The sequence below is a fragment of the Cupressus sempervirens genome, chromosome 5 (genome assembly GCF_028749045.1).
Source record: "Cupressus sempervirens isolate cs-2001-9-10 chromosome 5, ASM2874904v1, whole genome shotgun sequence".
NCBI classification, from domain to species: domain Eukaryota; kingdom Viridiplantae; phylum Streptophyta; class Pinopsida; order Cupressales; family Cupressaceae; genus Cupressus; species Cupressus sempervirens.
This window is the reverse complement of record NC_143122.1, coordinates 34639646-34665868: the sequence shown is the minus strand read 5'-3', so window position 1 is coordinate 34665868 and position 26223 is coordinate 34639646. Positions and strand designations below refer to the sequence as shown.

At 35.6% G+C, this 26223-nt stretch overlaps 1 protein-coding gene across 5 annotated transcripts in view; it reads left to right on the top strand.

Moving 5' to 3' along the window:
- The window catches only part of LOC149554451 (agamous-like MADS-box protein AGL19), a 187387-nt gene extending 165184 nt beyond the window's left edge, over positions 1 to 22203 (top strand). For 2 of the 5 annotated variants that reach the window (XM_089828502.1, XM_089828499.1), the window contains 3 exons: positions 1982 to 2023; positions 21712 to 21753; positions 21847 to 22203. In XM_089828502.1, the coding sequence (XP_089684628.1) occupies positions 1982 to 2023; positions 21712 to 21753; positions 21847 to 21993 (231 nt within the window). In that variant the 3' untranslated portion in view covers positions 21994 to 22203. Of the gene's footprint in view, positions 1 to 1981; positions 2036 to 21711; positions 21754 to 21846 lie in introns of all 5 variants that reach the window. The other 3 variants (XM_089828500.1, XM_089828498.1, XM_089828501.1) reach the window with 2 other exon arrangements.
- Positions 22204 to 26223: the final 4020 nt, after the last annotated feature.

Genomic DNA, 26223 nt, shown 5'->3' with positions numbered 1-26223 from the left:
AATCCATGAAAGAATGACACCCGAATTTCCTCTGCTAAAGAAGGGTCGAAAAATGATTCAGTATCCTGAATAATTAAGTAAAATATTAAGTTGAAAATATACTTTTTCAACCACACTGTCATAAAAATGTAAAAGTGTATGAAATAGCTTCTTCAAAAGTGTCTTTTAAATCAGAGATGAAAAAGCCTACTTGAATAATAATGACGTAAATATTGTTGATCAGGGGAATTTCAATGACAGAAATGGAAAAGTGTATGATATTCCCCTTAGCAGTTTTAACCTAATAATTATTTTATTTTTACTTCTAAAAATATTTGTCCTCTAAAATTTCCTCTTATAATAGAAGTATCTAAACAATCTCTTGAATGGTTGAACTTTGGCGACTTATCCAAATTCCACAAAATATTTTACATATGCAATAGAATATTGCTTTAACTTTTGATTGATAAAAGTATAAATGATCATATTAAAGTTCACAATTGGCGTATAGCTTCAACAACTCAAAATAAACTTGTTTTAAAGGATCACATTTGTTTCACAAATTCAATGGTTTCTTGGCTAACCTCATTTTGTTCTCTATTTAAAGCCACAACATCATAAAATGGAACCTTGTTCTTTCTAAAAGAGGGAGCTCGATGCGTAGGGATTTCCATGTGGGAAGAACAATAGAAAAACATATATGTTCACAAAGTAGAATGTTTGGTAAAAATAGAGGGGCTCCTACTTTTAGATATATGTTATATATTTTAAGAGGCTATATTCGGAATAGGGCTAAGAGTTCCTTTTAGTAGCTTCTTTTAATAGCTTTCTGTAATTTTGCAACTAGATGTCATACTTCTGAACTTTTTAAATGCTGCGTATAATGGTTTTGAGATTTAGTTATGTATTCGTAGATTTAATTTTAAATTTTACTTTGATGATCTTGAGAGCACCAATTTTTAATTTTTTAAAAGAATAATAGTTTTTGCTAATCAACTATAAGAAAATCTGCAAAACCAGCTTCGGATAAAATTTTCTAAAAAAATCTCATGGTCCTAAGATTAACAGAGCTGATCTAGCAATCCGAAAGCAATTTCAGACTCTATAAACATTACACAAGATACATTTTACTACGTGGGCGCAGCTGAGGATTGTGAATATGACGCTGAATTTTCCATTATAGCATATTATTTATCAACGAATTTCTATTTGTAGAATAACTTATAAAATTTAGCTAAATCTAAACTAATCATACATTCATATAAGTAAGTAAGTGAGTAAGTGAGTAAGTGAGACAGTGATATTGGACTACCTTGTACTCTTTTTTCGAGAGGCGCTTGGCGCTACAAACGAGGCGTACATACCTACGCACAAGTGAGATTTGAACTTGTGACCTCTCTTTCAAGAGTACAAATTCTCCACCACTAGGCCAACTCGGGTTGTACTTGTGAACTTGTATTAAGTATTGTGATATATTTGGAATTAAAAAGTTTGTTTAAATAATTACTCTCACTATTTAAAAAGATTTAAGAAACCAATTGCAGTTCAGCGTTAAGCTGTAAACATGAATGTAAAACCTGTCATTCCTTGGATTTCGTCTTTCTTTAACTTGGAATTGAGAGATGCTACACAAATCCAAAAGCTTGGCTTCAACATATATCTTAGCTCGGAATAATCAAGATGAAAACAACTCACCTGAGTGAATGAAATTGGATAGGAGAAGAACATGATGGTCCAGAACCGAACCAAAAGCCAAATATATTAGTTTTACAAGAAAACAATGATCCAAGAGATCTGGCCAGGTGCTTTTAGATGTGTCTGAAACTGACATGCTATTATTTAATGAGTGATGAAGTATTAACGCGAAAACTATTTGCTACAATTTAGTTATAGAAGTATTTTGCAATATTTATAGGTGAATATAATTGTAATTGTAGTTTAGAAAATCCAATCTTTTCGAGATGATAAATTAATGTGTTCTTTCGTGTGGTGAAAAATCAAGGAGCGGCTCTTGATCGAGGAAAATACAAAGCTTCGGAAAAAGGTTAGAATAAATGTATAAATAGTTTCTTTGGTCCTTATTTTTGGCAAATTTTTAATTAGTTTTCTTATTATTTCAATATTTTTATTACATTATATTTTTCTTTTCTATTTGAATATTAGTTATAATGGGAAGAATGTTTTTTTTTCCTGAATATTTAATAAAATAATATAAATTTTATTATAGATTTAAGATTTATATAATTATGTTAAATAAATGTGTTTTGTAGAAATTTGGTAATAAGTATATAATATTTACTGATATTTGCACTGTTAACATATTTTGTTCCGTACTATGTTTAGTAATTCATTTTATCAATCTACTATTATATTTAAGTTTATTATTAATGAATTAGATTTTATAATCTAAATATAATTTATATAAATCAATTTATTAACAAATCTCTCATTACCTTATTGTCTTTTATTTGGAATAATGTTATCTTTGTAGATAGCTTTTGATGTTGTTTATAGGTGGCTTAATGTCAAGATTGGTTTCACTAAGATATTTCATTTTTATGAGATATTCCTTTTCATGTATATTTGTTTTGGTTTTACATGTAGCTTTCCATTTGTTGACTATATGTTATCATCTTCATCTAAAATGTCCTTGATTTGGAGCCCTCTAACATGCACTTTTGTTGTTGCTCAAGAGTTCCCTTTTTTCCATACACACTTTATTAGGTTTAATGGAGAAGCTATTAGGTCTATTGGAAGAGCCAAAATGCTATCCTTGTCTTATAGGTTCCTAATTTCTCTATGTTTGCCATTGGTATGTGATATATCTTGAAGGGGAATGTTGGTAGTTAGTCCAACATGGATTTTAAGAGTTAACATCAAGTTGAGGAACCGTATTGTGTCTATGACTAGAATCTATAATTTCTTGAGCAAATAATAACCCAGCTTTCAATTTCTCTTTGTCCTTTGTAATTTCCTCATTTGAAGAAGATGCTTTGACAAAATCAGTTACCTTAATATTATTATTTTTAGTGGAAAAGTGAAGCGCTCAATTATTTTTTCATGCATTGTTGTTCCCATTGATCAACTTTTGTTACGAAAGAAACATTTAACTCTAGCAACTGGTTTAATTTTTTGAAATGTTTTATCCTTTCTATAGTTATTAATTTTGTCTTCTTTATTCCTTACTTTATTCTTTTTTGTATTCTTTATCTCTCCTTTAGCATTTTGTTTCTTTTTCATCTCATGAAGTTAGAGTTTGTGCATTAGTAGATTCCAAATTACCCGTTTGGATTAAGTTTTCTTTCTCCCTTGTAGAAACCAAAAATGAAGTTATCTATCGTGGATATTTTCCATGATACCAAGGGTTGTTTTAGTAAAATAAAAAGTAGAGACAAACATAGAAAATTGAGAACTGATTTTGAAAGGGTGGGACAATAACTAAATTTGGGATTCAAGAAAGGTAACACAAATAATAGCATGTGCTTAAGGAAAAATTTGGATGGATTAAGAACTAAATTTCTTCTTTTTAGGCCACAGAGGTGGTTTTCATTTGAGCTGCTGGGGGTTATAAACCCCAAGCAACATAAATAAAGACCACAAGGAATACAGAGAAAACTTTTTTGGATGTACTTTAATGGCTTCACAACATCTCAACTTACCGTATTACCATCTAGAATTTATGACATAACAGAGAAAATAAAGAAGAAGAACACAAGATAGAGCCAAAGTTGACATATATTAAGATGGAAAAGAAGTGTACATATAGATGTGAGTGATTAGGTAGAACCAAAAGTGGTACCCAACACTAAATGAGTGGTGTTGAGTTGCCTCCACTAAAATATAATGAAGTGTCAAAATAAAATAGATGCCACTCTAGACACCTCTTGAAATGACTCCTAAATGATGATAACTTGTGTAGACATGTCAAATGATAATGAATGACTAATTATGCTTAATAAGCCTAAGTCTAGATAAATTAAATATATACACTAACACACAACAACATAAGAATATAATTCTTGGCATGCAAAAGGAACTTATTTTAATTTTATTTTAATGATTTGGTTTTCTCTAGTGAAACAATACCTTCCAAACCTTGATGAGGCCATTTCCATCCATTTTGAATAGAGTGAAGATTTGTAATTCATTTAGTTGTAAGTGCAATTGGGGCTTATTTAAAGCCAGCCAAATGAAGAAGACGAATAAGTCAACTTAGAAATGCGTAAAGGACCTTATCTTTGTGGAATATAAGCTTTTGTTGTGAATATAAACAATAGAGGAAATATTAGGCCATCAAACCGATTTGGACGATATATAATAAGGTTCCACATAAGGTACTGGAGAATATGACACTAGATGAGGATATCATAAGTAAGAAGCCTACTGTTAGTCACTTTAGGATATTTCGAAGTTAAGCTTATTATTATATTGCAAGAGATATATGCACCAAGTTAGATTAATTTGTAGAGAGCCTGGGTACTTTGTAGGGTACAATGAAACCTCAAAGGCATACCAATTTATGGAAGACAAGGCATTTAGGAGGTCCTGAGATTTGCATCAAACAATCAGAGTGTGCATCCAACAGAAGCTTCGAGGATAATGCGATCAAATTAGGGGCAACAAACTACTAGTACAGTTACTCGTACAAGCACAAGCTTAGGTGGCTGGTGGGAACTCATAGAATATGAAACACCAAGTGCAACAAGAGAGTCCTTTGGAAGATAAGGAGGTTGATATTTCATCCTCTACAATTGCTAGAAGGAACTGTGAGGTTCAAGAGACACATAGGGTGACTCAGGAATTTTAGGGAGTATAACCAGCCAAATTTAATGACTATGTATATTTAGTGAGTCAGCAAATAGATAGTGAGCCTTCTAACTATCAAGAGGTTGCATAACATCAGTTGCGTTGAGATGTGATGGTTGAGGGATATACCTTGGTAATACAAAATGATTGTGGGAGGTATTGCCTAGCCCAATAGGTAGGGTAGTGGTTGGATCATGCTCGATCTATAAGATCTAGCATAATGCAGATAGTATACTATGAGGAGACATTGGCTCCAATTGCTAGGTATACTTCTATACAAGTTATGATCTCATATTCTGCATAAATGGGTTGGCAAATACCATCAAATGGATGCCAAGACAACATTCCTAAATGGTGGGTTAAAAGAGGAGGCATGCATAGAACAACAAGAAGGCTTTGTAGTGCACAAAAAGGAGACCCACATGTATAGATTGAAGAGAGCCTTGTACAGATTCAAACAGGCTCCTAGAGCATCTACTACGAGCACATTGATACTTGGTTGTAGGCAATGAGTTTTGTGAAATGTGAGTTGGATGCTAACCTGTATTACTTAATGGTTGCGGGCAAAATTCTCACGATTGTTCTATATAGGGATGACCTATTTCTAATAGGTTCACTAGGGCTCATAGAGAAGTGCAAGAGGGATCTTGCAATTGATTTTAAGATGAAGGATTTCTGACATTTTCATTACTTTCTAGGGATGGAGGTGTGCTAGAAAAATGCAGAGATTTTCCTTGGACAAGGGATATATTTTATCAAAATTTGGAAAGGTTCAAACTCGAGGATAGCAAATCCATGTCTAAGCCTATGATCATGAATTTGAAGAAGTATACACATAAAAGGAGAAGCATGTAGATCCCACATTATATAGGCGGTTGATTGGTTCTTGTTGAAGTTGAGGATAGCTGAACCTCACATCTCCCAAGAATTAGTCCATGCAAACACCTATCATAGAAAGAGAGAAGCAAAAGCTATGGAGGCTGGAATTCACAGATCCATAGAGGAGACATTCTTGACGAGCAAAAAAAGAAATTTCTATTAATCAAAAAGTGTTGTTAATTACAAGATCATCCTTATAAAGGAGAACAAAACCCTAAGCATCTGTTTGGCTCATGGAATTGTCGAAATCTCGATTTATAAAAATCTTATAAATTTCGATTTAGCCAAATCAAGGGTTTGTAAATCTTCATTCCTATTTTGGGGATTTTACTTGAACTATTTCGCTCAGAAGATGGGTTTGAAGACACATTTTTATGCATAAGTTTGGAGTTGTAGGCAAACTCTAAAAAGTAGTCCAATCTATTGTGTTTACACTCCTCAAAAAACATAACCAGGTTTTAATTTTCAATTCCTACTTCCTAGTAGGAAGTCAGAAAGCTTGGTTTGAAGACAAAATTAGAAGTCTGGTATACTGATTCCATTTTGCCAATTTTGAAACAAACACAATTTTTCAAAACTGGATTTTGAAAAAGTCAATTCTTGTCATCTTCCATGAACCAAATAGACCCTAAATGTCTAATCTAGGTTGCTTGATAATAATTAATAATAAAAATACTAATTATTATATGTCAACTTTAGCTTAAGTAAAATAGAGATAATAAGAAAATACCTTATTACTTTAATAGTTTTCTTATGTTTTTGGTCAACACTAGGCCAAATATAGCTTTTGTAGTAAACTCTTTTGGTAAATTCCTGGTTGAGCATAAAAGAGTATACTAAACAACTACAAAGCATGTGTTGCAGTATTTATGAGGTATAATTGAGTATGTGATTAGGTATACTTGAGGTGAAGGAATCAAGTTAGTAGGCTATACTGATGCAGATTGGGTAGACAATACAATAGACAAAAAAATCAATTTAGGCTATTGCTTTTGTTTGGGATCAGAAGTTGTCTCTTGGGTCAGCACGAAATAGAATCTTGTGGTTCTCAATTTTGTAGAGTTAGAATACATAGCAGTAAACATGGCGATGTGTGAAGCTATATGGCTTCGGAAGTTGTTGGTAGCCTTTTTTGGTCAAAAAGTTGCTTCTACTACACGATGATAACCAGAGTTGCATTAAATTGTTTCAGAATCATGTGACTCATGATAGGTCTAAACATATCTTAGTAAATACCTACAGAACAATAGACATTTTGATTAAGGTATTAGGGAAGGCAAATTATATTTTCTTTAGAGATAAGTTGGGTGTCATGCAGAACAACTTCCTTCCTATGAGGGAGTGCTATTTTTGGTAGCTTAGATGTTGTTTTTCTAATATCAATTATTAGTAAATAATTGTTTTTTTGTTGGGAATGTAAAAAATTATCCATTAACTAATTGACCTCTTCTATAAACACCTAAAAAGTAATTGGTTAAGGTTTGTTAGTGTGTTATCAATCTCAACATGTGATTGAGAATAAATCAAAACTGTTGGTTTTTCAATGAGAGTAGTATAAAACAAGGTTAGTGGGCATTTGGAGAAGTATTTGCCGTGTTAGCATGTGAATTTGTAGTATTAGCAAAGAGTCTTGGAGTGCTAGCAAGGGTGCAATGGGGTTAGCAGTGGTGTAATCTTAATAGGAGAAATTGGATGATTGTTGGAGCTCTGCTAGTAAGAGGCAAGCAGTTTATGTATCTCTTACTTTACTAAAGTTTACTATAATTCCTCATCTGTAGAATTGGTTTTTCTTTTAAAAATTTTGAATGACAAATTGTCTAATATTATTGTGTTCCTTTTATTGTGTAGTCTTTTCATTATTTTATTTGTGACATTGCAATTGTATTATTATTCAATATATAATTTGTATTTGCAATAGAATTTTCACATCCATTCCATAAAATAATTATTTCATGGTTGATGAGAGACCTAAGTTGTTATTACATGAAAAGACCTAATACATACCAGCCCATAGGAATGTTGTGGAGGATATCTCTAATGCAGGGACTGCTATCAAAGGAGTTTAGGCATTTTGAGCAATAGATATTTTCTACGACTGAATTTCGATAGCTATAATAGCATATAAGAGAGACTCGACATGCTATACATGTTTGCACCGAACACACAAGGGCACTTTTTTTCCCAATAATTACGACTTTTATAATCAAATTATTATCAACTAAGTATATGGCTCTATATTCTCCATATAACTTCGTGGGATGTTTAGAGGAATATAAAGTCACTTCATTTATTTATTTCTATGTGCAATTCAATGTATAGCTTAATGTATTATGGTATTTAGCAATTGCATTCAGACAAAGTCTTTAATTGTAAAATCAGATCTTATATGAAACGAGTAGAGATAATATCAAACTAAGTTCTCGAGAAATCACATAACCTAGTGATTGCAGTTTGGGAGAATAGCTTTTTGTTCTTTTATTCAATTCTCATGCTTGGCCACCCAATGCCTTCTCACCTGTTGTCGCACCCTTGTTCAAAGTTTTTACCTAAGGAGAACCTTGTGAAACATGGAAACAACCTCCAAGCTATGGGACTTGAACTATGAGGTTGAGTCTTCGGAAAAGGCCAACTTCCTCTGCTATCAGGATGCATTTAGACTACACTTGAAGAGAAAAGGGAGAAGGAATACATGAAAGTAACTGCCTACTCTATTCTAAGGAGGTGATGTACCAAACTAGGGTGTTCAATCCTACCTCTGTGCATATATGCACAATTAACCATTTATAACTTCAAAGAATACAGATCTAGACCTTGCTTACTTTAACAACCACATCCAAATCAAGCAAGAAAAGAATGCTGTAGGAAGAAACTTCACTCAATATCATTCAAATGCCAAAATAGATACAATCTTGCAAATTGTAGAATATAGACGAGAACATTAACCCGAGGCAAAGAAGTCTTGCACAGTGTGTTAATAGCTGAAAGAGATACAACAGAGAATTACAATGGCTCAGAGGCACATGGAATTTACAATGCGCATGCAAAACATGCCAAGTAAAACATAGAAGAATCTACTAGCCCTTAGAAAGGCTACCAAATGTGCTTTTATAGCTTAAGCATAACTAGATATTTATGACTGAGAACCACTTCACAACCACTACATCCAACCATTATTGCAAATCTGGAAAATATCTAATTATGGTACAAAACTGGATGCTGGAAATTCACTTGTACACCAAACAAAGCTCTGAGAGGTCAGGAACAACGAGTATTAACTTTTGACTAAGTAGATGGATCAACCGGCGGTGATGGAGTGTTCTTTCGCATTTACCAGACCTGGGGAACGATGAAAGTGGTTAAAGGAGATCGAAAAGATCAGATCTATCATCAAAGAGTTGCTTTCTCCATCATCAACTTACCAAACCGGTCGTGTCATTGGTCAACTGGAGTCAAACCACCAGGCCCTACTACGTGGACCAATCATCTTTTACCATTCTGCCACTCTGTGAAGTCTTCCTGATCGCTCATGATTGCAACTTCGCTGCTACCTTTCTTAATTAATAGGTATATCTTGCAAAATTGCGACCAATTGACTGTCGCTGCTTCGCAGGCTGCCCTTGATATCTTTCATTAACCGCTGCGACCTCGCGAAGACTGCGATCCTGACTGCTTTCGCACCGTCGTCATCGTGATCCGAGGTTTACTTCCTAACCTTGCGACCAAGCGAAACAAAGAAGTTGCTTGATCACAACTCTAACGTTAGCTTCCTCTTAACCTGTTGTGATATTGTGGTGACCATAGATCTAAAAAGATCTAACGGTGCTAAATGCATCCTTGAAACATTGAAGATTTTGCCTTTATCGCACCGTTGCAATCTAAACCACAATATGTCAATTTAACCTTGCGACCAAGCGAACATAGTGCAGTCGTGCCGTTGTGGCCTGAACCTTGGTTGAGCCAACTAACTTTCCGACAATGTGAACACAATGCAATCGCGTCTTCGCCATTTGAACTCCAGTTAGCTCTCACCCCGCCACTACCGTGCGAACCAAAGGGTGATTCGTACGGTCGTAACTTTAAATATTCTAAGACATAACATGAAGACAAAGGATATAGCCAATAGTAAATTATTTCATGAAAACCCTTGGTGACCGTTGAGCAGCCTATTATTTGAATTTGGTTTTCTGACGGGAGGGCATTTTTGGTTAACACCACCCATGTCGCTCAAAATCGCCCGTGTTCTTGCTCTATAAGTAATCTCTCAAACTGTTGAGTTCTTTGTTGACTGTAAATGAAAGAGAATGAAGGGTTATTCAACAGAATGCCAAAGAGAAATGTGTGTGGTCTCACAGCTACCATGTTAGCAGGATATATACAAAACTCATTTATTCAAAAGCCTTTAGAAACATTCTATTAAACGCAGCAAGCTTCCGCACCCTCTGTCGGATTTTCAAAAATTCCTAGGCCTGTTTATTGAACCCCGTACCAAATTAGTTGTTGGTGGCCACCTTACCTTAACTCTCACTTCTCTATTCATAATTATAATTGTCACCTCCTCCTATAATATCTCCCATGCTTTCTGACAAAATATCCACCGATGGACAACCATGCCTCTTAATGGCATTTAACCTGACACTCCCTCCTCTTTAGAATTTACCGCTGGGATGTGACAGATAGTCTATTTCAAAATGATTTGAGATTATATCTCTCTTATTTAAAGACTTTTCTTAGTCTATTTCAAAATGATTTGAGATTATATCTTTCTTATTTAAAGACTTTTCTTGTTCAAGAAAAAAGATAACATTCAAGACATAAATAAAAGTTCTGTTCATTTGTGAGTTTTGTTCCCTACAACTGTCTGTTTTGGATACTCGAACTTGCATGCATGCATCAAGCGATTAATGCTGCAATCTTCTAGCTTACATAGAATGTACTTATGCATGAACAATCTTCAAGCTGCAACTACTACAAGCATTCAGTGTGTGCTAAATAATCTCAAGCTACAACTACTACCCGAATCCCGTGAAATGCAAACGTGATGTCACGTCAATGTCCGGAGAATATACTCTCTAGACAACACGAGACTTTGTGGCAAAATACAAAATGGCTCCTGTAATTTGTTAGTAATCTGCACACAAGTACAGTGGAAACCTAACAATTCAATTTATGAAAGATAATCCTCATAGCTCTTGGTTATTTTTGCATCTATAAGTACTATATAAAATTTTCTCCCTATACTTTGGAGAATGGTATCACATATAATTCAATAATTTCTTTTTCTCTTTTTCTTCACTTGGAGATGGAGCAAGACACAGGTTTACCATCTAGTTTAATGAAAATCTAATCTCACAATTCAAAAGATTTTAAGGTAAAAATAGTAATTTAATTTCAAATTCTTATTATGAATCATTATGTATAAGAGATCTTGGAATCATTAAAAAATTCAGAATAGAAGATCTTGGGAGCCACTCTTAATTGTCGATTTGGTAGAGAGTAATTCTATCAGACTTGACCCTTCTTTGTAGGCACTATAGAAAAAAAGAAAAACTCCACCATTTATAAAAATCTGAATATTAATATTAATACAGGTATTAATATTATACCTATATATTTGATCAAAATATTATTGCATATATCTTACTTATTAATGTCTCTTCATCTGAATCTATTGTCTTATTCACATTTTCCTGTACTATGTTATGAACGACCTAATTGATTGATTCATCACAAACTACATTTGAATCAATGCAATGGTGAATACGAGAAATAGAAGAAAAAAGCAATTGTTATTTAATGATCCCTTAAATCTTTTCAAGGAACATTCATCTCACTATCTCTATAATCATAAGATCTTGTCAGCATTCTGAATATTTTCAAACTCTAGATATTCTTGCCTCAAAAAATAAATATTTAATGCATCCAACCCAACAATTTTACACTCTCTTTGACTCGTGAAGAACAATTGCATATAGATATTAGGACTCAATGCAACCAAAAGCCTGCGTTCAGATATGGGAGGAACGAATGAGCATTTTCTAGAATAATCATTTCTCCAAAGGCTCAGGGACTTGAGTAACAAACACCACTAACTTGAGTGAACGTTACAGAGTTCCATGCAGGTTTTTACGGAAATAATTATAACATAAGATTTTTTCGTATCAAGATCTGGTTTCGTTGCAGAAGTCCTCAACTTGAATCATCTTCTCCATGTTATTATTCTTTAGGCATGCGAAATAAAATAACTTCTACAATGTATCTGGAAAGGTGTTGGTTAACAGATTTTTCACTATAGAAATGGTCCAATGGAGTGTATGTGGCAAACTATTCACAATAGTTGGATAGGCCCTTGATATGCGGCTTTAATCTGCATTTAGAAGGGCAGCTCCTTCATATGATATAATTTTGAAGTTTCAAGAGTTGGGCGAAAGTAGGATCAGGAGAAAATTAAACTTATAAGAGATTTACTGGTAGAGTTTGGGGTTGTCAGGACCTTAGATGAACATTTTCTCCACTTATTCAATGATTATTCTCTCATGGAATGTGAGGGGGTTGAATAGCATCCCCAGACAAAAAGTTATTCACGAGCTGGTGGCTGATCATTCTCCAGATATCCTTCGTATCTAGGAGACCAAGCTTTCAATGGACTCCATGTTTAGATGTGCTCCTAAAATTTGGTTTCTACGCCAATGTCAGTTTGTTGGTGCTTTGGGGAGTTCTGGTGGTTTTGCCATTTGTTGGGATTCTAGGAAAGTTATGCCACTTTACTGGGTCTCTTGCCTCTCGGCTCTCTCAATGGTTGCATCCTCTCTAGAAACTGGAGAGATGATTCTTGTTACTAATGTGTATGCTCCTATTAATCTCCTTGGCTAGCTCAAGCTATAGGAACATATTAGGCATGTCAGATGCTGTCATCCTTTCTTGCCTTGGATTGTGGTTGGAGATTTCAACTCTATTCTCAGTTTGGAGGAGAAGAGGGGTGGGCTGGCTCGCTGGGGTCCTTTTGAGCTTCTTCGACAAAATATTGATCTTTTACATCTCTCTGATGTCAAACCTCTTAATGGGCTCTTTACTTGGAACAATCGAAGGCTTGGAAATGATGCCATCTCAGAACGCTTGGACAGGTTCCTAGTTTCTTTCTTTTGGAATTGTCACTCTCTTTCTCTCTCTTCTAAAATTCTTGATTGGAGAGGTTCTGACCACTGGCCTATCAAGCTCATAGCTAGTTATGTTGCTGTCCCCAAGAAGCCTCCCTTTAAGTTCTAGCTGATGTGGCTTTGAGACTCTTCTCTCCATGATTTAATGGCTCACTGGAGATAGGGAGGCCCTACCTATGGCACTACTATGTTCTCCTTCTCTAAAAAACTTTAGTATGTTAAAAGGAAGTTGAAGCATTGGAACAAGAATTGATTTGGTAATCTCCACATTATGAAGAAGAGGGCTCAAAATCGTCTTGATGTAATTACCGGGCAGATTCAGGATTTGGGTTTTTTTGAAGCTCTTGGCATAACAGTATCCCGAGCTTCTAGTGGTTTAGCTGAGTGGGATCTTAGAGAAGAAATTTATTGGAAACAGAAGGCTCAAGTTGACTGGCTTCAGGAAGGGGACAAGAACACCGCATTTTTCCATAAATTTGTGCAGGCTTGACATAACAAGAGTTACATTTCTTATCTTGTTACTTTTGGTGGGATGCATTTGACCTCCTCTCAAGCTGTATCCAGGGAAGCTATTTAGTTTTACTCTGCTCTCTTTTTAGATGATTGACCTCAATTGAAAATTGAGGAGAATACAATCTTGTCATGTATTCCCTTTGTTGTGACCAGGGAGATGAATGACTCTTGTGAGGCCAATTTGTATGTTTGACTTGGAGGGGGTGGTCTTCAGCTTGCGAAAAGGCAAAGCTCGAAGGCCTGATGACTTCCTTGTTGAATTCTTTTAGGAATTTTGGGATATGATCAATCGAGACCTTTGGGATGTGATTCAGGAGTCCTATTCCAACAAAGAAATGCGTTGGGCCTTGAATGCTACTGTCTTAGTCCTTATTCTGAAGAAGGAAGAGGCTAATCAGTTGTACTTCTTTAGGCCCATTGCTCTTTGTAATGTGGTCTATAAAATCATTACTAAGCTCTTAGCATAGAGGCTTAAAGTTTGGCTTCCCATGGTTATCTCGGAGGAACAAGGGGGTTTTGTGGCATGAAAACAAATTTTGGATGCGATGGTTATTGCTTCCAAAGCTATTCACTCTATGTGTACTTCCAAGGAAAACGCCATGTTCATTAAGCTTGATATGGCTAAGGCTTATGACAGAGTCAATTGGGGTTTCTTGTGAAAAGTTCTTTTGGCTTTTAGCTTCAGTCAGAAATGGGTTAGATGGGTTATGAGCTGTGTTACTACTCCTTTCTTCTCGGTCCTTCTTAATGGTGAACCGTCAAAGCTTTTTGAGGCATCTAGAGGTCGTTGCCAGGGAGATCCCCTCTCTCCTTATTTGTTTATCATTATGGCTGAGGGACTTTGTGGACTTATCAAGTCTCATGTTTCCCAAAATCTGATTCAAGGATGGCAATGGGGAAATGGTTTGCCTACTCTTTCCCACCTCCAATTTGTTGATGATACGACGCTTGTTGGGAGAGCTCGGATTTGAGAAGTTGAAGCCTTTCGGCTCACCTTGAATACTTATTTGGTTGCCTCTGGGCAGAAAATTAATGACCACAAGTTCTCTATTTTTTTTTTCAACACTTTTGAGCCTATCTAGTGGAGGATTGCTGACATCCTAAGATTTCAAATTGAGTTTATCCCTCTAACTTACTTGGGGGTCCCTATTGTGGTGGGAAGACAACTTAGGCTTTTCTGGTAGAGTTTGCTGGATAGACTTCGACAAAAAGTCTATCATTGGACTCATAGGTGGCTTTCTACTACCGGCAGGGTGACACTCCTTCAATTTGTGATTCAGGCCCATCTCATAAACAAAAGCATGGTTCAAGCTTCCCCAATATATTTTCTTAAGGAATTTGATGCTCTCTCTCACTAATTTCTTTGGAACGGCAATTCGCAAAATACCAAATGGAGCCTCATCAATTGGGATACCGTTTGTAGGCCAAAAAAGGAAGGAGGCCTCAACCTTTGTTCTGCTATCTTGTGCAGTCAAGCTCTTGCAGCCAAGCTCTATTGGCACTAGTGTTCTAGTCAATCTCAGCTTTGGCCTCGGATCCTATCACAAAAGTATTTACCTGGTGTTGAACCTTCAGATATTTCTAGGTTTTCTCTTGAGGGAAGAGGCTCTATGGTGTGGAATACCCTCAAGATTGGTGCTCACCTAGTGAAGAGAAGCTTATTTTGGACCTATGATAGAGGCACTGAGGCTCTATTTTGGAGTGATTCTTGGAATGGGTGTCCTCCTTTCTTATCCTCTCATCCACACTTGCAGTCTCTTTGTAATTTTTTCCTTTTTGCTGGATGGAATAAGGTGGCTCATTATAAGGAGGTTTATAACTTGGGCCTTGCTGTGGGTTACAGAGGGAAGAATTCTTCTGATTGGCCACAAGGTGGCTCTTTGGGGGATCGGTTGGAACTATCTCAGATATTGGCTTCTAGGGAGTGCAACTCTCTGTTGGAACCTGATGTCTTGGCTTGGGGAGGTGCTTCTTCTAGCAAGTATTTTGTTTCTTCAGGGTACCTTGCGCTAACTAAGCAAATTTTTAGCAAGGTGGAGGTCTCTTGGTGGAAGAAAGTTCGGAATAGTTTCTCATGGCCTAAGTGTAACTTTTTCCTTTGGATTCTAGTTTGCAATCGGTGTCTTATTTGGGAGAATCTCTACAAGAGAGGCTTCCAAGGGCCTTCTATTTGTGTTTTATGCCGCAATAGTGAGGAGATTGTTTCTCACCTTTTTTTCCATTGCCCCTTTGTCAAACACATTTGACACTTTTGGTGGAGTGTGTGGGGATGCACGTGGTGGCATGTTTCCTCCTTGGCTGAATTTTGGGACCGTTTGAGATATCCCCCTTTGAAGGCTTCTTTTGTTCAGGTTGTTTGGACTATTGGCCCTTCCTTTGTTTTATGACATGTTTGGCTTGAGAGGAATAGGAGGATCTTTCATGATGCGCAGTTTGAGATCAGGCACCTGTGGGGGAAAATGATGCAAGGAAGGATAGGGAAAATTAGGGCCAATGGCACACCCAGCTCTTCGAACCACCCTGCAAGAGTTAACACAACGAAAGCAAACACAAAGAACAACAACCAAAGGAGGAAGAAGAGTAAAATACTTTTATTGATTCTTCAATTATTCAACACACATGCCCAGTTGTAAGGCCTTTTGGGTGACGACCAGAAACAAAATACTTTCATACACAAAGATCCTACAACAATTCACACTTTCCAGTTTTTCTCTTCAATCTTCTTCAAAACTCTCTAAAAACTGCCCTAGCTCTAAAGCCTAAACACTCTATTCATACTAGCCAAAATGGTTTACAGATCATTCTAGAATATGGAGAATTCACAAGTCTTGGCTCTCAACAAAAATTAAATGAAAATAAACCTAACATTAAATATACAAGTCGGCTTGCATCAGCAATTAACTGTCCAGAAATCGATGTTTGAGAAAAGTCACGATATCTACTAGCTCCGATTGAGTTGGAACTCGCACTTTGAATTGTGGGTAGTACTCTAGGTCCTCTACAACGCCTTAAGTGCGCAAAGTTTGGTTCATCAAGAAAAAGTGCGCATTCACCTCGAAAGTTGAGCACAGAAAACTGTTGCGCAGAACGGCCAAAAATCGATGTTTCGAGAGAATTGTCATAACTCCCAACCTATAAGGAGTTAGAACTTGCACCTTGGACCATAGATAGTACTCTAGGCCCTCTTCAATCCCTGAAGTGCACAACCTTTCATTCATTATGGAAAATTAGTTACGTGGTCTGCAACAGGCACCTAGAAACCAAAAAAATGCAATTTCCGTAGAACCCAGTTTCAACAGCAAGATAAAAAACTGAAAACATGTAGGATAGCAGTGCAACCCAAGATGCTCTTGCATCAAAAAATTGTTAATTCTCTTCATGAAACACGCCTAGCTAAATGTGACATTGGTGGAGGTGTGGATACTAGAGATGCTGGTATTTACTCACGCCTTTCCTTTTCTCTTCAAGGCGACACTCCCTTGGTCCCCCATAACCGCTCTGGGAATAGAGGTAGGCAACATTCTCAACGTGTTAATCATGAGGGGCATTGGACTCCTTCCGAGGTTGGAGTTCTTAAAATCAACACCTATGGTTCTTCTCGGGGAAATCTTGGTCTGGTTGGTATTGGGACAGTTGGGCGTGACAGTTCTGGTGATATTTAGTTTTTGTTTTCTATATATAACGGTTAGCATCCTAATAACCTGATGAAAGCCCTGACTATCTTGGTTGTAGTGTTGTCAACATGGCTGGAAAATAATTATCTGTGAGACTGACTTGCAAGGGGTTGTGAATTTATTGAATAGAAGGAACCTTGTGCATGTGGATTGGCATTTGGCTCTGGTTATTCAATAGATCACTCAGTTATGCAATTTTTTGGATCTTGTGTATTTTATGCATATCTCTCATGAGTGGAACGGTGTGGCTGATTGTTTGGCTAAATGGGCCTACAATAATGGGCCGGATTGTACCATTATTGATCATAGGATGCTTCCCCTTGATTTATCTCAGATACTGGATCAACTTGTGGACCAGGATAAAGCTCTGTGGTTGTCTTTGTTTCTTGTTTTGTTTTGCTCTCTTTGGTATTCAATAATTTTTTACCCCATTTAGTTAAAAAATTAATAGAAAGCCATTGATGAAGAATGCACCAAACGACTTCAAAGCTTTCTTGGACTAACTTAAACTGCCAATTATAAGAATCAAGATCTACATTTGAGAATTATCACTAGCACAATATTGATCCAAAGATTCATAAACATCTGCACAATACCATGAAAATGTTTACTGCAAAGAGAACCAATATTTCTAACAATTTAGATTCGAAAGAAGAGAACTCAAATTGCACATTTCTTTATTTTCTTGCACGAAGAAATTGAGACGAATTTTTGATTACAAAGAGAAAATTTGTACACACTTTCCAAATATTATCTTCTGATCAAAATTTTAGCACAGTGTTCCCTTTTTCTAAAGTTTAAAAAGTTCCCTTTACAAAGCTAAGATGATTCTTTATATAGACATGGAGGCTAAGAACTACTCCTACCTGGTTAATAACTACCTCCAAAATAAGTAATTTTGGAGAGGTTAATTAAGCTCACAAAAATTAACACAAAATGATAAAAGTCGCTATTGCTAGAGATAGAAAATTAGAACCATTACATCGCATGAAGAATAAGATAAATCCCATGTGACAATGATGGATCATAAGATCTTCAACTTAATGGAAACTGCACCTTCAAATCCAAGTATCTGCCTGCGAATTTCCTCAAACCTTTCCATTGAACTCAAAGTAGTCTTCAAGAGATTTAGAGCAATTGGATCATATTAAAGTGATCTAGTGCATACTCTTGACGAGAGACTAGAGCTATATTTAGAAGTTCCCATCTTGTCCATGTCATAAGAGAAACTAATTTTCTTATAAATCATCCATGTACTTGGTCTTCGTTCATAGCTTCCCAATTAAAAATTTATGTGCCTGTGATAGTTTAAAAACCAATGGAAGACCTGATTTAAGATAATTGATTTCGGAATTATCCATGGCTTTTGGTTGATCATGTAGTAATGAAGCCAGATCTTTACCTCTTCTTTGCTCACTTGCTTTCGAGATAACATATTAAACTCCTTGAAAGCCCTGCATATGCGATCAGGTGCCTTATTTAACTATTTTGTATTGTGCATATCCCGTTGTTGCTGCCTATGCTGAGTTGATGCTTTGGGGTATTTTGTTAGACAGTTACAAGCTCAATTTTATCACGTCAATGTTTTGAAAACAATCGTTGAATGTTTAGGCTATGGATCTTTGAAGATTTGGACCAATGGTTTTCGAATGCGATGTAGTGGCCACAAGCTGGAACAAGGTGCAATTTCTCTCCACAAGCTTAAACTTTCTTGCCATGGCATCTGTTCTCTATTAGTCGCGGGCTGGAAGATGATGCACGATACCTCCTTTATCATTTCCTCACATAGCATTTCTAAATCATGTTGGAAAATCATGATGCGGTTAGAGGCATTTCGTCAAACAAATCATGTGCAATGTTTACGGTTCCTTATTTTGCATTTACATCTTCAAACATCCAGTCGAGCAGCTTCCATGCTTTCTCTGCTTGTGCATAATGTTCACTTGGGCGTAGAGCATAAATAATGGATGCGCTCCTTATGTGCTTCTATATTCTGAATAAGTGTCAACCAGGATGCTTTCAAAGTTTCAACTATAGCAGATAACCGAACTCTACTTTGGATTTTCTTCTATGGACACTGAGTTTATTATCCACATGGATATTATGGTCATTCCTTCAAACTTTTGCTGTGATACCACCACTGTCCATAATATTCGACTCCTCCAGCTACGATCTCATTTCTTAGGATCATACTCGCTTCTCTCTCACATGATAGGCTCAAAGTGGCTTTCGGTTGCAACACTTTTATTCAAACCTGTTTTGATTATAAATCCACGTGCTTTGCCTATTTGGGTGGCTTCATAACAGGCGGCTGACATTTTTATCTTCATTTGTATTGCTATGCATTATTGCCAGATTTTGGATCGAAACGACCTGGTGCCCTTCATGATTTGATGATCTTGAATGTAGAAATGTGGGCTTCAAAGCTTCTGACTCTGCCTTTTCTTTTGGTTCGCTTCCATTTAGTAGAAATATGCTGTCTCTTACGTTTGGATCTTCAAGATTGTGATTATTTGTTAAATTTTCTCTGGTGCCGATGTTTTGTGTTGGAAAATCAGCTGATCTTAGGGAAGAAAGTTTTCCTTTTAGTACAACATATACTGTGCAAAAGTTTGGCGCCATTTTTGCCACAGAAGTCGGTACATCAGAGCCCATGAACTTCCTTTCTACTATTGCACATGCGTAGACAGGGCTGCAACAATTCATTAGTTTGTGGTTCCATTTCTTTAATGTACAAAGCTGCATCATCTTCACACACTTTTGCAATCGGAACTTGATTCCCCACAAGCATTGGTCATATCTGCGGCTTTGCTTGTGAAGGCTTACACGTTATCGAGGCCCTCAATGTTGCAATTTGAAGTTGGGGTATTCTGTCAAACGGTTACCATACTCCATCTTTACTATGCCAATGTTCAAAGACATGGGTGATCAATCAACAAAGCCCATTCAATGTACTGCGGCTGGGAAGATCAAGAATGGCTGGTCTGACAGTCCATGTATTTTTTTTTATTCCTCTTATGCCGATGTTCAAGGCGATCTTCATACATTCGAAACCCAAACTCGTTACAAGCATAAGTTACCAATTCTCTAACACAGTAATGTCCACGCGGGCCAGAGCTGGGAACTTGATCATGGCGCCACTCACCAAGGCTTTGAATCTTCTCCATTGAGTGTTTTGGAAGTATCAAAGATGAGCGGGCTCGAGTTTAGGTACGGGCTGCTTCACACTCTCTTTTCAATAATCTCAACTTCCCGGTGATTCCTCTGCACATTCTTGCTTTTAGGATTTCGAAACCTCCATCAAATACCTTGAAGCAATACCTTCGTTCATTCATGACTGAGACGTATTTTCTATCATAGAGAGGTCTCCCAGATGACTCACCCTTATCTTTCAGCATAAGGTTAATAACCATCTCAGAGATATGCGTTTTGAGCCTTTAATCTTGACTTTTTTGGATGAGAGGTTAAGGTTAATGGTTCGGGATACGTGTTTTGGAAATTTATCTTAACTCTTTTTGAATGGAGAGGTTAAGATTCCAAACTGAAACATGTGTTTTGGACCCGGAACTTTAATCTTTTTAAAGGTTAACGATTAAGGATTTGGTTGAAAATATGTATTTTGGTGTAACAATTAATGATTTGGTTGAAAATATGTATTTTGGTGTCTTTCATTAACCATTGATAATTTGAGACTCAAGAATCAGAATTCAAATATTCAAGTGCTGGAGGGCGCTGGAAACAAGTCAAAGATATTTGAAGGGTGAAATTTCTTAAAAGTGACCATTTTAATCCTTAGAATGAGGCATATTCTGAAAATAACCACAACTTAAAAAGGCGAGGATTGGAACAATTTTGATATCTGAACAACAAAAAGAATTAACCACCATTATTGTATTACCCCAGATAGAAGAAAACTAGCAATTTGACAGTTTTCCAGTAGGCATTTATTTAACATTATATCAAAATTGCTCTCTATACTAGTTTTATCCCAGACCTTTAGAATTGATTTCTGTATGTGTGGCCTCAATTAGAATTCTTAGTTTTAACTGTTTGCTGCAGTTTCAATCTATCAGTTTTATATCTTCAGAATTAATTTATACAAAAATCTAAATTTAATGATTTATAGTAAATATGATCAGTAGAAGGCAATTGCATCCGAAATTAATAACCACCTTTGTTTTTTAAGTACTTTATAGTGGCAAAAAAAAAAGCGGCTGGCCCATAAGTACAAAAACGCCGATTCTTCCGCTATTGCTTTTATTTATTTAACTTGGTTTTTGTAGCTGTTAGTAGCAACGAATTGAATTAGGCTTTGAAACCTTGATAGATAGCTTTCTGACAATTAAATTTAGTAATGAATTGTACTTCCTCCGCAACTTATTCTTGGAGACCTTTTAGCCATTAGGGCCAAATATTTAATCAAAATATTCTAAATTACAAAGATTCTAAATATGTTAAACGATTTGTATTATTTGTATCTTCAATAAATGTGTTATTTTTTTCTCTCCAATCAAATTACACTTTATTAAATTTTAATATTTTCTTATTAATAAAATAAATTTTTTTTTTTTTACATCATTTAAAAATACCTTCACTAATTCCATTTTGGTAATGATAGAAATAGATTGATTTAGTATTGGTGTTCATGTAGAAAAAATAAAATAAAAACAGTTGGTAATAATGAATTTTTATTTTCTTCCTTGAAGGATCAAATGTTATCGGAGGAGAATGCTTTCCTTAAGAAAAAGGTCAGTATCATCCATATTTTGAAATGGTTATCTGTATATATTTTGTTTTATTAAAATTGGTTTATAATTTATTGAAATTTGATATGGTGACAGTGTGGCGGCGCCCAATTTTTGGATGGTTCATCTTCAACAACATGTACACTTGCACTTACATCCAACTCACACACTGAAGTTGAAACTCAGTTAGTGATTAGGCCTCCTGATATTCAAGACCTCATGGTAGTGCATGATTCTGATTAAATGTTCATACATGATTGTCAATCAATTATTAGACCAGAAAAAGATTATGTTTTAGTATACACACTGAGCTAATACATTTACACTGTCACTGAATCTCCAGACACTCTTCTCTAGTGAGTAAATAATGAGAAGATATTCACACACGATTAAAGAAATTAATTGACAGTGGTTTGATACTAATTTCTTTAATTTAATTTTAAATTTTTCTCATGTATTGTATCTATATCTTTCATCACTGATGCTATCTCGCGCGCACACCAGCATTGTGTTGGTATCAGGAAATGTAAATATTTTTCTTTACTAACGTTTTCATCTTTTAAATGTCCCAAAGGATATTATCGGAAAATTGAATTTCATCTCTTTTATATATGTATTGATACGGTATAATGCAATTTGATTGTATTTTCTTGTGATAAGAAAGAGAACATCAGGGCTATGAATGATATTTCAAGTTGTACACAATGATTACATGTAGTTAATTTAATTTATTAGGTCCTAGTACATAAAGTATTAATAGTGTACGTCTTGTTATTAATTTAAATAGATAAACTAGAATTAAAATCATACTAACATACGAAATAATTTAGCATTTGTTATTTTTTAAAATGAAATAATATTGGTTTGCAAATGTTTTAATATTATGAATGGTTGTATTGGTATGTAATTTTTTTTTAAAATTTAATTAAAATATTAAAAAATAATTTAGAGTTGTAGACTTTTATATTAATTGATGTCTAATAGTGATTCATATTTTGATTAAGAATGAGAGTCTATGGGCATGCATAATAATTGATTTGCTATTTATATTTTGATAAACAATTGGGCAGTTGAAATTCAATGAGTACAATGTGATGTTCTACTTTATTATGAGAGCTCAAACCTTCAAATTCAATTGCAATGAACAAACATGTGATTATAGAGCACTCACTTGTACTATGCTTGTGTACTTCATTTTTCTTTAGGTTTTTTATGAAAATTAAAAATTGTTTACTTCTACTAGTTTAATTCGGATGAAATATCATGTAGTTTCCTCTTACTATAAATCTTGCCTCGTGTCGAAGAGAATACTAAAAACCACATGTATATGCCTTTTATCTCTACTACCTTTTGTCTTTTTTTAAACTTATCATTTTTCAATTATCTCCTGGACATCCTCTAGACTTCTCTACCTTTGACAACAATGCCAAAGATGTAATATTTAATGGTATATAACCGCTAATTTGCAATATGTCAAGGATAACCTCGTAAGTAGCTTGTGTTGACTAAGGGTGTTTCACAAGTCTTCTTTAGATGACCCAACACAATAATTTATTGCATCTTAGGCCCTAGCTAATCCAATTTATCGTTTGTACATGGTAGTGTCAATGCTTCCTCTGATGTCTTTATATTTCTTTAGATAACATACATGATAGGGGATGGAGGTGCTTGCACTTCTAGTATATTCATCATTATGCTATCCTTCTCTACAAGTAGTTATCTTCTCTTATTTAGAGTCTTCACCTCCTCATTGATTGCGATAATTGAACTTGATAGTGGATAGAGTTGGTTTCTTAGGGTTTCCAATTCTATTTTTGCCTCATCCTTTTGCTGCTCCAAATCTTTTAGTCTTTGAATAGTTTGATATCTTGGGTTGTAACTTGTTGACATTTATAGGTGTAGAAATGATCTCTTCACCTAGATCTTTAATTTTTATGACAAGTTTGATCGGTTTCCTTTCTTGACCACTTGATAGTCTGTCACTCTTTTCTTGTTTCTCTTTTTGTTCATTTTATTCAATCATTTCATATTTCTTCTTTGGTGCAATTGTCTTTGACCGTCTTAAAGAATATTGTAGTTGACTAGTTATGTCAATTTCTATGGCTTAATTGCTTGGTGTCTTCTCCCGTTGTACTACTATTTCCTCTACTTTTTGAGCAATATAATGTAGCACACTACCAATTATCTCTTCAATTATAAAGGTACAACCCAATCGCCGTCCTTATGACTTCTCATTTGATTGTAAAATCTTTCTCCATATATAAACTATCTCATCATGTAAAGACCCAATATTTTCTACTAGAATCTTGATTTCTCTTCCTTTATTCTAAATTTCTTCTTATGATCTTTATACAATTTCTTTTTATTTTCTTTGTACCCCCCCCCCCCCCCCTCTCTCTCTCTCTCTCTCTCTCTCTCTCTCTCACCCTTAATCCCTAACCCCCTCTCTCTCCTTGACCTCTGATCCTTGAAATGGGAACTTTACGGAGAGAGAGAGAGAGAGAGAGAGAGAGAGAGAGAGAGAGAGAGAGAGAGAGAGAGAGAGAGAGAGAGAGAGGGGGCTTAGGGATTACTTGGTGAGACAATGTGTAAGGATAATAAGTTAGATAGAGAGAAAGAGGTTATTAGTTAGTTAAAGAATGTGGCAGGTTAGGAAAAGTAAGAGATATATCTTAGGATTTATTTAGCTAGTGAGTGATTGTGTATGTGTTTTTGAGAGACAATTAAAACTATGTTAGCATTCGTGTTTACCTATTGATTATGCATTTCGAAAACAATAACTACCTGTTTTAGATTATGCTTAAACCAAATTGATGGAAAATAAAATTTTGAAGATAGGATTTATTTATCTAAATCATGTTGTAGATCTCTTTAATATCTTCCCATCACTTTGAACGGAGTCAATCAGACTCCGTGTGTGAAAGTTATAGCCTTCAGAGTAAAGCCTACTTTTAGTTCTTCAAAACCCAATCGGGTTTTGAATAACTTGATTGGGTTTTGAATAGCTTGATTGGGTTTTGAATGCAATTTTTCATAACCCGATCAGGTTATTTGAATCCTAAAAATTAGATTGGGTTATGGCTTGGTGATAGCATGGGGAAACAACTCAAAGGCCTAGGAGACTATTTTTCCTCCAATTTTTTTCCTTTAGACGTTTTTCATCTTCTAACACCTTGATCAACTTTTCTAATGGTGAAGTGGGTATATCTAAAATCACCAGCATAATCTTACATGTCTTCTTAGCTTTCCAACCATATAAATTTATCTTCTTCTAGCAGAGGATGGGGAAGTGAAGCTTTTCAAAATTCAAAACCTGTCCTAGGCAGGATTGGAAACATGGTATGGGGAATGAATCCCATGGAGGTGATGGAGTTTGTTATGGGAACTTAGAGATCAAAGATGCTACAGAGAAAGGAGATGGGGACCCACGTAACCATGGTAAGGATCTAGACAGGTCTTTTCCATCCTCCAAGGTGGGTCAACCTAGGGCACATTATGCAAAATAGTCTTCTCTATCTGGAGTTAAACCAACTGGTTAGTCTTCTTTTCCATCAGTTAAGATACTGGGTCAAAAAAGGGTTCTGTGCAATTCCAATTCCGGATGAGCTTGTAGATGACAACATTGCTTCAATGGACCCTACCCTGGTGGGTAAGGTTATTGGGAAAAGGCTGAATATAGATATTGTTAGAGCTGTCACGCAGAAGAAATGGAACCATGTAACTGTGATGGCCAAAGGCTTCTTGTCTTTTGATTTTCCATGTAGCGAGGATTTGTCAAACATTTTGTGTGAAGGACATTAGGTTATAGGTCACTCAACTGTGGTCCTCCAGAAGTGGTCTTCAAAGTTGGATTTGAATGATTCTTTTCTTGTGCAAGCTCTAGTGTGGGTCAGACTTCTAGAGCTACCGTTGGAGTTTTGGAATGAGGATGTGTTTGTGGGAGTGGCCAATTCCTTTGGTGAGCTTTTATCCATAGATCTGATAACTACATCTAGAAGAAGACTCATGTATCACCGTATTTGTATTGGAGTTCAGGAAGGGGAAGATATACCGAAGGTTGTGTGCTTTCATTCTAAACTTGGTATGTATGTCCAGAAGTTAGTTTATGAAAGTGTACCTTTTGCATGCTTTCATTGTTTGAAATCGAGTCATAAGGCTAATGAGTGCCTTAAGGCTAAAGAGGAAAAGATTGGATCCAAGTTGGGTAAGGAGGATGAACATCTGGTTTCTTAGACCATAGAGGGGGCTATTGTAGGAAATATAAGAGTAACTGAGGAGGGGGGGGTGTGAATTTGTTACCACTAAAATAAATCGCAGATCCCTTAGATGTCATCAATTAAATTTAGATCAAGAAAACTAATTACTGCTATTACTTGGTAAACATACTGAAAATGCTGTCACTCGGTAAATGTAGAGTGTGATTTACTTTTAGCTGATTTTAAAATATTAACAGTGATTAATTTGCAAGCACAA